The sequence below is a fragment of the Microtus oregoni genome, unplaced genomic scaffold (assembly GCF_018167655.1).
Source record: "Microtus oregoni isolate MIOR12 unplaced genomic scaffold, Mior012 000025F_ref0000491, whole genome shotgun sequence".
NCBI classification, from domain to species: Eukaryota; Metazoa; Chordata; class Mammalia; order Rodentia; family Cricetidae; genus Microtus; species Microtus oregoni.
Window position 1 is genome coordinate 18,194,306 of NW_024543084.1, and position 12,768 is coordinate 18,207,073.

Below are 12,768 nucleotides of genomic sequence, written 5' to 3' on the forward strand. Positions count from 1 at the left end.
AAACAGGCCAATTATTTGCAATGGGCCTCTTTTATTATAAAGATTTGGACATTAGTGACAAGCATGTATGCAAATATATGGACTTTATTACAACCTGGGTAACACAAAAATAATGTTCAATCTGTTAAAAATATCTAGCTGGTTGTACATATTGCAAACTGAGAATGTTAAGACATAGGGAGAAGGATTGGATTGGCATGTGAGGCCCACTCTTTCTAAACCTTTGCTCATCTCCAGCTAGTTAAAGAAGTGAACAGGACAAGACTCTTGCCTTTCAAAAGACCATCTAGCAAGTTCCAGAGCCACATTAGGTCAGAGGAATGTAAGTGCCAAGGGCAGCAGGCCCGGGTTGTCCCAGGTCTGTGCTTCAGTTTCTCAGTCCATAAACATGGGAAGGGATGTGAGACGGTCCAGTGGGTGGTCAAAGGCCTCACCAGGAACAGCAGCCAGCAGCTTAGCTTCGCTGCCACCCTCACCTCTATAGACATGTGCCCCGCCCCAACCTCCATCCCACACCTGTGCTGGCTCAAGGAGCAGAGACACACATGGCATTCAGGTTTAATCAGGAAAGCAAAGTTTATTCATGTTTGAAACTACATATAACTACCACAAGGAAGACTTCTCAATCCAGGGTGTGAGCCAGTAGAAAGGAACACGGAACGCTTTTAATACATCAGAATCACCGCCACAAATTATTGTCACGACTCAGTCAGTTTCAGAATCGCATACAATACAAAAGGAGGAGAGGGCCCGCCACACAGGGTGAAATGTACAGTGCTGAATACTGAATCTGAACGCATCACAAGAATCCGCCTTTTTTTTTCTTCTTTTTTTTCTTTATGGATTAGTAACAAGATGAAGGACATTCAAACGCTTCTCAGTATTTACAACAGCTTGGCTGATCCTGTGTTAAGAGTCAGACCCAATGTTGCCGATCTCGGCTTTTTAAAGGTTGCAAAAGCAACCCTGAGTTTTCTTTGAAAAGATTACAATGTACATTACATTTTGTGAAGGGAAACAAAGTTAATTACAAGATGCAAAAAGATAAGAAAGAGACGAACTACAGCGTGAGTATTGTTCAGAGGTAGTAAGTGAGCGCTCTAAGCTACAGAACATGTTGGGATTCTATTGGTTTGAATGAGTTCGCATGAGGTAATAAAGCTGTGTTTTGATTGGTGGGATGTATAAATACTCTTTTGCTACACTATATACAGCACTCCCGAGAGCAGGGCCTTCCCAGGCTGCCCAGAGGACAAGCACACCTTGACAAGTCTGTGCAGCACCCAGTGCACATGGTCAAACCCAGACAGGTCTTGTTTTCACCTCTGTAGCAGCGAGATCTTCACCTCAGGGCAATCTGGATCCGTGGTCTCATCAGCGCAGACTCTGGGCTCTGGTGCTTCAGAGGGAGAAAGGAGGCCACCAGTCTTAGATCTAATTACAACACAAACATGAAGTTCTGAAACACACCTTCCTTAGGAGAGGCAGCAGACGGCACCTCCCCTCCAAGCCCATTGATGGCATGAGGACGACAATGACTGACTCTGCATGGAAATCTGAGGGGTTCAGCTCAGGCAAGGCGAACCTTGCACACTCTATAATTGGGGTCTAGCACAGACGGTACTTCTTACCCTTAAGGCCAAGTAACTGGCAACTGTGGAACCATTCATGTAAAAGATCGATAATAAATTATGATGAAACAGTCACAGAACTGTCAACAATGTTACATCTTGGCCTAACTGGATAAAGTGCTTTCTTTTAAATGTGTGTCTCAAGTTTAAATACAAATGATAATGATCCCTTAAAAAACAGGTTTCCCGAGTTCTCTAAGAAGACAAGGTTTACAGTAAAGCTATAGGTGGTGGGTTACAAAACGCTTTCTTCCTCCTCCTATTGCTCTGAATGCGCTTATCAAGGCATGTCAGCTGGGAAAGCCCCGGGGATTAGTTAGAGGTATCCGAGTGCACGCTGCCCGGGCCTTCCGTAGGAGAAGTCACAGAAGATGGAGTTGTTGCGTCCTGCCAGCCTCCATTAGCCTGAAAGGAGAGGCACAGTTCAGTGGGTGCACGTCTGCATATTAATTCCACTTCCCAGTTTAGAACACCCCGACAACAACACAAGAGCAAAGATGCATTAGCAAAATGTATTTTCTGAACCTGCTTTGGCAGGAGTTGGAAGCATGTGTTAAAGTGGGATTAAATATATGTAAAACAAATCCACCCTATCAAGTAAAGATTGGGTGATAAATCAGCTTGGTGAAGATGACTTCAGCTAGTCCCAAGCTGACATGGAGCTTGGCCTCTGATCTGCTGGTAAAAACCACCACTCAAAAGCAACCTTTCAGGAGAGGCAGTGGGGAAACCCAACTTGATGCCTTGGCGCAACCTTAAGCTCCAGGAAACAGACACTACAGCCAGCTTCATCACTGTCCCCATGGAGAAACTGCCCACACTTCTCCCATATATGCCTGACAGTCAGCTAATGTAACCCTTGGAAAATGAAAGCCAGAATTTCCCTCCAAATAGGAGCTTCGAGAATGAAAATGTATGAACTGTGGAGGGGTACATGCTATTCAAATCAGTTTTCCAATTATCTGCAAGTGGAGCCCCTCGTCGGGATGGTGATGCTGCCCGCCACATGCCGCTGGCCCTTCCCGCCGCGGACCTGCACCAGCACTAACAGTACTCAGAAACAAATTTGCCTCATGTCTCGCCCTATAGAGGCAATTGCTGAAATCAATGTCTGATCAGATTTCTGCTGTGGCAGACAGCTTGTCGCTACGTATTTTTATGTCAGTCAAGAAGAGGGAGGTGCTAGACTTGTGAGTTGGGGAACACTGAGCAGAACTGATGGGGCAAGCCTTTCTGGAGGGAAGGCAAGGGCGAGCTGCCTGACACTGTCCCGGAGGCTCCAGCTAGCCTGGCCTCACACTCCACAGGACTCCTTGGTTCTCTACCTCCCTCCTGTCCATCTGTAATTTCTCCAGAGAGAGACATGAAGGTCTTTTGGGCATGACAACTGCTTCTTCCCCAACAACAGTTGTGTGTGTGATTGCTGTTGCTTCCTGGAACTGGGTCTGGATCCCAGGGCCTTGAGCATGCTAGGTAAGTTCTCTGTCATGGAGCCACATTCCATGCCCATGCTGTCCTTAAAAAACACCTTGTCTTCTGTTTCGCTGCATAGTTCTGCCTATAAACGCCCTCCCATCTCTCTAGGACAGTGGTTCTCAACCTTCCTAATGCTGTAACCCTTTAACATAGTTCCTCATGTTGTGGTGAGGCCAACCATAAAATCATTTTCATTGCTACTTCATGAGTGTAATTTTGCTACTATTATCAATCATAATGTAAGCATCTGCTATGCAGGATACCTGATATGTGACCCCTATGTAAGGGTCATTCAACTCCCCCAATGGGGTCGTGGCCCACAGGTTAAGAACCACTGCTCTAGAACCAAGGGTGAGGGCTAGAAAGAGGGGTAGACAGGCAATAAGGAGAAGGATGGATAGGAAACCTAAAGGGCTGGTAATCTAAATAAAAAAAATTGCAGCTTGAGATATCAAATTCTGGGTAGGAAAGGGAGATAAGATGAAATAATAAGCCATGGCATTGTTTCTGAAAGCTTCAATCATGCCTAGTTGGGTGGTGACAAGCCCATGTGTGTCCCCTATCTAAATGGTATGCTGTTTCCTCTCAGGTCTGAGAGTCTCCTTAGGAGAAGTCTTACACAGATCCAAGTGTAAAGAGATCCCATCTGAAGTAAACATCAGTTCTCTTTTATCCAAACTTATAAACAACAAATGTACAATATTTCTCACTGCATGGCAGCTGCAGGAGAGGCTGTCAACGAGTATTCTTTTTTTTTTCTTTTTCAAAATAAATTAATCCTTACTCTGGTGGTTTGAGATTATGCACTGTATTATACAACAGCGTCTTATCAGGCCTCATCAGTGAAGATGGAATTCAGTCTGTAAAATGCTGCAGGCAATCACGACTTCATATTTTATCATGTTGATAAGGATATCGCACATTCTCTGAAGCATTTCAAAACACTTAAATGAAAAAGGAGAAATGCGACCAAAAGGCTTTTTATACGTCTTGTTGTAGGTCATTATGAGTTATTTATAAACCCAAAAAGAAAGATTTGACATTTCAAATGTAAAAGATTTGAGTATTTAATGGTCCCTTTTTTTTTCTTTACAATTGAACATCCTCAATCACTTTTTAAGTCATTAATATTTACTCTTAGAGCAAACGAAGGCCCTAAAAGGGAGGCCATTCTCCTCCTCCCTGCTCCTGACACCTCCTTTACAGAGCTGTGTGTTTGCCGTTTCCCATTCACGCCAGGATGGGAAGGAAGGGAAAGCTTGTGAATCAGTAGCAAGGGTTGCTCTATGTTAAAGCAGAGAGGCCATTAAACTCTCAGGTCACATGTTGCACCCCAGGCCCACAGCCCAGTCAGCTGCCGGAAGAATGGGGTTCTGTGTTTAGCATGGCTGCTGATATGCTGGGTCTCCAAGGTTATCACCTTCACCTGCTCTGTGCTGGGGAATTTTCCTGCTGCTTGATTCTAAGATAAATGACCTGTTTCCCACCATCTCCCGAACACAGCACGGCTGCTAGAAAATGGCATCTTAATGGGCCGGTACTTATGCCCACTGATGATAGGACACCAGCCCCTTTTGGGCATCTGAGAGGGCTTCAAAAGACAGCTAGGTAACACACATCAAGCACTGAGGTCCATAAAATGAAGTTATAGCAAAGATACTGCCACCCCCAACTGCCAACAAGACGTGGAGCCAAGTCCAGTGACTATTAACTTGTTCATTCCCACAGCTGGCTCCCCAGGGTACTCACGTTTAAGTTGTGTGGACTATACAGTGAGTTTGCTCCAAGGCCATCACTGTAGCCTCCCGTCTGATTGATAACATGACGGAGGGTATCCACCTAGAAGTGAGACGGAACAGAATTCATCACCTCAATCTATTAAAACCCCATCACTTACAAAAGGGAACAATTTGAATTATGTGTGCCACAAGGGTGGAGCATCTCCAACGAAAGACAAATTTATCAATCAAATGTGACTGGAGGGATTTCAAAGATTCCTTGCATATTTAAACTCACACACCTTTGTTTTTCACACCAGCCAAACAATAGCATCTTCATAGTAATGCAGACTTTCCATCTACAGCAAGCAAATGTGTGTGGCTGTGGGTGAAAATCTACTCACAGATAATGAATGCCGAATCAATCTCCCCACCCCAACACACATCCCTACCACCAGTGCCTAAGACTAAGAACACTTGTTCTCAGTTAAGAGGACAAGAAAGGGGTTGAACCTGGAATCTACTTTAAGAATTCAGGTTTCAGTTTCCTGACTTGCAAAAATGCAGGAATAAAAGAGTAATATGTTCTCTTGTTTATTCTTTTCCCCTCTCTCTCCCTACCCCCTCCCTGTCAAGCACACACAATCTTCTGTTCTGTCATAACAAAGACCCCCCATCTCCATGAGCTCAAGCCAGAGCCGAATGCATTCACAAAGTTCATCAGCTTTGAATCATCAAAGACATTGTCCACTTGACTTCTCACTGAATTAAGAGGTGGGCAAATGTGTCCCGTTTGGATGCACCCAACACAGGATCTGCATGAATGTGCAGACCACTTCATGGGTCAGAGCGGGGGAGTTTTGAGCCCAAACCCTACCCTGCCAGAAAGGCCCCAGCTGGGGCATTTCTCCTACCTGTGACTGCACATTGGCTCCGACTTGGGACCCTTGGTAAGAATCCCCATTCAGACTCTGCATGTTCATGAACATGTCCCCAGAATTTGGGAGGCTAAAAGAACCAGAAGAACCTGGAAAGGAAAGAGTTAAGTAGCTGAATAACAGAGAGCTACACACACAATCCCCAAAGACCTAGAGGCAGGGAAAGGAAAAGAGACACAGAAGGGAGAGGCATTTTCAGCTCTAGAAGGACAGAGCATTAACTCGAGATCTAGAAGGTCCTGCCACTCACTCACGTTACACACAGGAAAAACCTTACAGAGGACAAACTCAAATAAAAAACAGAGAAAAATCAAAATAGACAGAAAAACACGCACAGCCTTCTTATTTCCATTTCTCTCCAGACTCAGTCATCAAACAAGCTCCTCAACACTGCTGTCATGGTGGAGAAATACCTGGAGAAGACACACTTTCCTCACACCCCTTCTTAGCCATTACTCCACCTTCCCACCCATTAGTGTCCGTGGCCCATTAGAAATGACGGAAGTGTGAGAAAATAAACACCCTTCCTTCTGGACCTTACATATGTATTTTAATATCACCTTAGAATGCCTCCACGCCCCTCAAATCCATCCGCTGGGGCTAGCTGCACCTTTCTTTCCCTGTCAGTTAAGTTCCCTGTAATTTAAAGACATTTCTTTGGGGGCTGGACAGATGGCTCAGCAGTTAAGAGCACTGCTTGATCTTCCAGAGGACCCAGATTCAATTCCAGTATCTATATGGCAGCTCACAACTGTCTGTAACTCCAGTTCTAGGGGATCTGGCATTCTCACACAGATATACATGCAAGCAAAATCCCAATGCACATGAAATTTTAAAAAAATAATAAAGTTTAAAAAATAAAGACATTTCTTCTAACTCCAGCATGAATGCTACATAAAATGTCAACAAAATGCTCTGTCAAAAGCAGTGCACTTATCGTCAGCTGTGGTCCGCACATGTAATCCCAGCTCTTCAGTTAAGTAGAGGAATCATTAACTTGAGGCCAGGTGGAATTCAAGACCATTCTGGACAATTTAGTAAAACTATCTCAAAAAAATAAAATAAGATAAAATAAAATAAAAATTAAGGATGTTCACCTTCCTAGATATGGACGGAGGGGGGAGGACCTAGGACTTACCACAGGGCAGGGAACCCTGACTGCTCTTTGGACTGGAGAGGGAGGGGGAGAAGAGTGGGGGGAGGGGGAGAAGGGTGGGAGGAGGGGGAGGGAAATGGGAGACTGGGAGGAGGCGAAAACTTGTTTTTTTTTCCTTTTCTCAATAAAAAAAAAAGAAAAAAAATAAAAATTAATAGCTAGTTATGTAGATGAGTGGCAAAATACTGAGCTTTGTATATGCAAAGCCCTGGCTTCAACATGTACCCCCCCCCCACACATGCACGCACGCACACAAGCACACACATGCAGCCCCCCCACAAACATGCACGCACACATAGACACACACACACACACACACATACACACACACAGGGCAATGCATTCATGGGTTCAATACTATATCTTTATATGTAAGTCCAGCAAGCCAAATGGCAAAGACAGAGGCTACACCTAGATCCTGCAACCAAGTGCCCAACATCCGGCAACCAGCCCACATTCCCAGCTGCTGATTCACTCTGACAGACCACCACAAAACAATATGTGGTAGAGCTTTACATACCTACTGACTTAAAGGTCACGATTAAGTATAAAGATTCCAGAATCTACCAGGAGCAGGCGGGACTCACTGTGAACAGTGCGCACCAGCACGGAACATCTCCACAAGTGAACACCAATCTCCCCTTAAGCTCCACTGTGTGCTCAGTGAGGCTGCGGCTTCAGTCTATGGGATGGGGCACAGTGGCAGAAGACTGTCTGGCTGAGTGAACGTGTCACACTCACCAGAGTTCGGTGTGGTGGGTGAGTTGGTCTGGTTGTTCTGCACGGCTGCAGCCACTGCATGTGCAGCTGTCACGGCTGTTTTTGCAGCATAGAGATTGGCCTCCTCTTGAAATTTGCCGATGTTCTTCTTGTACCTGATTCGTTTGTTGCCAAACCAGTTGGACACCTACCAAGTACAGGAATATGGAATGGGAAGGGTAGAGAAGTCACAAAGAAAAAAAGTCAAACTTCCTGTCCTTACTTGGGATGACAAGGGGAGCCTCTGGGTGACACAGCACCCTGCCTTCACACCATATGGGTAGTGCTTAACAGTTTTAGGGGTTCGCTTTCCATTTTGGCATACTCTTTCTACTCTACTGGAAGAACAATGCTTCCTGGAACTAGCCATGGGAACACTACAATGGCTGGGGCCACTGCTCATAAAAATACCCAATGTCATCAAACATAGCAATGAGACTGTTAAAAGAAGCTGAAAAGCTACTGGAAACATTTGTTAGATTAGGTATCATGAAGCGCACTTGAAGAATGACTTATTGTTCTTTTGTGGACCTGGAACAATTTTTGGCAGCTATATAGTAGAATCATGTTTGGTCTGCTGAAGAGGGACATCAATTAATAATGGATGAAAAATCCCTTTGTCTCCTGCCTTGGAAGACACTGCATGTCTGCCAAGATGGCTTCTCAGGCTCTGCCAGTGACTATGTGGGAAGCCTCAAGCTGAAAACTCAAGCCATCTCAATAAAGCCAAATGCAAATGCAGAGGAATGGCTGATTATATAAAGTAGAATACATATTTTTTCTTTTTCTTTTTTTTTTCAAACCTCTTATGATGGCAGCTAGTACAAATTTAAAAGAGGATGCTGGAAGATGTTTGATTTCATCATAGCTCATAGACAGCAAAACTGTAGCCCAATGCTCAGTGATTAGAGCCACTCCATGTACCTAGGTATCTGTAGCCGAGCTATGTAGAGACACTGAAAGTCACACAGCCATATATAAGAAGGCATGCCCATACTGTATCTTGGAGTCTGCCTCTCTGTTGTTAACGTGACAACTTAAAGATATTCCTAGGAATGGCCTACTCATCCAGCAGAGGAACTGCTGGTGTAGTATCAGGGCCCTTGTTCTACCCTAGGTGTTATACAGAAGAGTTCCTCGGGGGGCCCTGGGCAGAAACAAATAATGGGATGCAGTTCAGAGCCCTCCAACCCAATTTTCTATAGTGGGCAGCCCGCTGGCCGCCTCTGCCAAGTCTTTAATTGCTTTGGAAATGGTGCTCTCATTCTTCAGCTGATGGCACTTGCCCTTTTGGAGAAGGCTAGAAAGTCCTGGCAGGGGATCCCTGAGACCGAGACAGCAATGGCCTCCCTGCTGTCCATACGCTGCCTTAGGAGCACCGAGTACACACATGCACACACATAAGCGCACTTCTGAGGACCAATGCTACAGCACAGGCTCCCCAGACAGGAATAAAGGAAAACCCACCCAAAATCGAGACACTAGAGATCTACATATCTGGCTGTTTCTGTCGAGAACAAGGTAGTTGTTCAGCTGTCCTCAGCCCAATGATCAGCCTCTCAGCAACGTTCTGCCAGAGGTTCATTTTTTTCCATGGTTCCTCCATATTTTGTCCCTTTCTCTTCCAACACCACCTTCTCCTCCTCCTCCTCTTCCTCCTCCGTCTCTCTGCCCCCCCCCCCTTTGTCTCCTCCAAGGATCACCTCTTGGGCATCGTCTCTTTCTCTTCATCCTCATTCAAAACCTTCAGTGATCTTCTCTATATGGACGACTCTGTGGTTACTCTTTCTATTCCTAACTTCTATGAAGAATTTTAGATCTGTGTAGATACCCATAAAACCCACCATAACCTCCGACACACCCTATTTAAGCAGAAGGGCAGGAGCTTCTCCTCTTTACTCTCCATGCGCCCTCTCAGTCCTCACCCCAGATGTGATGCCAACAGCAGAATCCCTGACTCCATCCTTGGATAGTCCTGAGTGGGCATAATACTTCATTCTGGATGGAAAAAAAAATCTGTTTCTCCTTCTCATGCACTCACTGGTCTCATTGCTGATGACTAGAATTCACGAAATGAGGTCCATATGCTCCAACCATAGGACCTAACCCCTCTCCATATTCATTCTATAGTGCAGGCCTACAGCAAGTGTGCACAGGGATGGCCTGGTGGAAGATACTCTGGAGAAAGAATCAACACAGAGTCTGTCCAGATAAGCTGGAGATCAGAGTGGAGGGGAGAAAAGACAACGCTGGTGCAGGGCTCAGGTCTGAAGCAGGAGATGGGGCATAAGAGGGATTTCTATGCAGAAAGAACCAGCATCGGCGAGCCTTACGTCATTTCTATAGCAGAACTATGTCATTCTAAAGATTAATTTATTTTATGTGTATGCATGTATGTATGTATACCTATATGTGTTTATGTGTACCACAGAGTGCAGGCGCTTGAGCGGGCCGGTATCAGACCCCCTGAAACAGGAGCTTGAGCCACCTGATGTGGGCACTAGGAATTGAACCTGGGTTCTCCATGAGTACAACAAGAGCTCTAAACCACTAAGTCATCTCTCCAGCCCCAAATAATGTCATTCTAAAAACAGAAAAATGGGTCTGGGGTGTAGTTTTTGTGGGGCACTTGCCTGACATACAGAGTCCTAGGTTTCATCCATAACACCACACAAACCAGGCATGGTGGTGTAAACCTACAATTCCTGCATTCTGGAGGCAGTGGCAAGAAGACTGGAAGTTCAAGGTTATCTTTGTCTCCATATTAAGTTCAAGGCCAGCCTTCAATGCCTGAGAAGTTGTCAGGAAGAAAGGAAGGAAGAAGGGAGGGAGGGAGGAATAAAGGAAGGAAACTCATAAATACAAAAGCCAACTAACCAACCAACCACAACCCCTGAAGAATAGGATAGAAACAGTACCCGAAGGTTCAAGTTCTGACACTGCTGGTTAACACAAATTCTCTTGGAATTCATCTCACCTCCCATAGTTCCCAGCCTCAGCCCAGGAGGTTCATCTCTAGCTAGCATGCTCATGGCTGCTTTCACACAGAGCAGCCCTCTGGCTTTCCTAACTTGACCAGGCAGGTCTTAGAAAGAGTTAAGTATTGAATATATTGTTTATAGTGCAAAGGGAGACAGTCCCCGTTAAGGGGGAAATTGGTATTTCTTAAGAATAATTAATGAAAATTTTCCATCTCTGAATTTAGCAACAAAGGCCCATCCTAGAATTCTCTCCTTCTCAACAATTCTCTGTTGGGTTCAGTACTTTGTAGTTAATATTACCTTGACAATCAGAGAAGCTATAATACATTAATGAAACCTAGCCTAGAAAATCAGATTACAGCTTTATTAACAGTTTCGTAATTGAGGAATCTCTACCATGGAAGGCCTCATCTCTGGATATGTAAGAATCCTCTGTTTATGCACACCCCTGGACCAATCAAACAACAGTCATCACTAATAAAGGTTTATTTAATTCTCACAGTAAAATTTTAATATCACCAGCAGCCTGGGGAAGCTTTAGCAAGTGGGTTTGCTTGACATCAGATCGTTTCCATTCTGCCAGTCCCAATACTTCTTAATCTTTAATATCAAGGCAATTAAAATTAATGGCCACTCATCTGCAGCTACTGTGGGCAGTGTTTCCTTGACATCTATTGTTTGATGGGATTACCTAGAGGTTAAACTAACAAGCAAGGTTTAATTGGAAGCAATGAAAGAAGCAGTGATCGTATGTTATGTTTAACCTGCATAACCACATCTAAATGAATATCTAGAAATGTTAAACTATTTCTCAAATTAAAATATGCACATCACACACATTCTGATATTGCAGATTTGGAAACTGTGGTAATCAGCTAGTAAGTTCACACAGCGCAACCGAGAGCAGTGTAATTAATAAAGAAACTGACACCTAAATTCAGGAACGGTTTTCATCTTTTAAACAGATACAATTACTTGCAGAAGACCTATGGTTACTCAGTGGGAAGCAAAAAAGCTACAGGGTACACGACCCCTCTTGCAACAGTGCTCATGACAGGGCAGGCTGCAGAACGGGCCACTAAGGACGGTCTGCTCTACAGTTGAACTGTGATGGTCTGTATATTGGTCCCACAGTGGAAACAGGCAGGAAATTAGTAAAAGGGAATGGAATATGCTGTCCTGTGCTTCCCTTCTGAGTCTCACATCAAAGATCCACAGCCCTGCCTGTGAAGGAGCCAAAGGGCCAGGCAAAAATTTTAAGATTAATTAAAAATGAGAAAAATAACACTAGCACTCTCTTGTTGATGCTCAGTGTGCCCAACCCCAGGTAGAGTCTCTGGAAGTCAGAGGAGAGGGAAGGGTACATAGTGCGGGTTGCTGAATGTCTCTGGAACCTTTCTCCCAGGCCAGAAGTGACAGAAAAAGCTTCCAGTCTTTTCTACATGCTGTGGCCATGCACGTCCCCCACCTACATTCTGCAGACCACCACTTTAAAAATCCAAGCTGTTTTTGGGTTGGAACTGTAGCTCAGTGGTGCCATGCGCAAAAGGACCTGGGTTCAATATCTGGCATTGAAACAAAACAAGAAAATCCCCATGGTGACTTACTAGTTGGAAAGCTTTTTGCCTTCTTTATAAGGCTTCCCCTTATCCTCTCATTTTGAACTTTCAACTCAAATAGTCAATTCAAATGTAGGTGTGGCCATATAAAGGCTAAATGGTTAGGACTCACACTCCGCTTTTAAATCTACATTATGCCATCTACAAGCTGAATGACTTTCAACAAGTTGAGTCCCCTTAAAATGAGCATGATAATAATACACCCTCCTTGCAGAAAAAGTTAGGTGTGTGGGTGGTCTAGGCACATGGATTATCTGACCACTGTAGCTATTATATCAACCGTGTTTTATCAGTGAAGGAATAAGAAAGCCAGACCATTTACAAGTTGTCCCAAATTACACAGCAAAATTCTGAGATGGAACCAGAACTCAACCCAGTACTCCCCCATCAGCATTTTCTAAGAATGTTTCCTGAGGACGTCATAGTCAGTATTGGCCTTAGTACTGTGGAGAGCATGAAAAGTAACCACGTGGCTCCAGTTCAGCTTTAC

At 44.5% G+C, this 12,768-nt stretch overlaps 1 protein-coding gene across 2 annotated transcripts in view; it reads right to left on the reverse strand.

Annotated features, from left to right (window-relative positions):
* Nucleotides 1–534: 534 nt before the first annotated feature.
* Nucleotides 535–12,768, reverse strand: part of Pbx3 (PBX homeobox 3) — a 192,369-nt gene continuing 180,135 nt past the window's right edge. The window contains exons 6-9 of one of the 2 annotated variants that reach the window (XM_041675102.1): nucleotides 7,661–7,826; nucleotides 5,740–5,852; nucleotides 4,857–4,946; nucleotides 535–2,036 (exon numbers count right to left, since the gene is read on the reverse strand). In XM_041675102.1, coding sequence (XP_041531036.1) covers nucleotides 1,944–2,036; nucleotides 4,857–4,946; nucleotides 5,740–5,852; nucleotides 7,661–7,826 — 462 coding nt within the window. In that variant the 3' untranslated portion in view covers nucleotides 535–1,943. The remainder of the gene's footprint in view (nucleotides 2,037–4,856; nucleotides 4,947–5,739; nucleotides 5,853–7,660; nucleotides 7,827–12,768) is intronic. The other variant, XM_041675103.1, reaches the window with a different exon arrangement.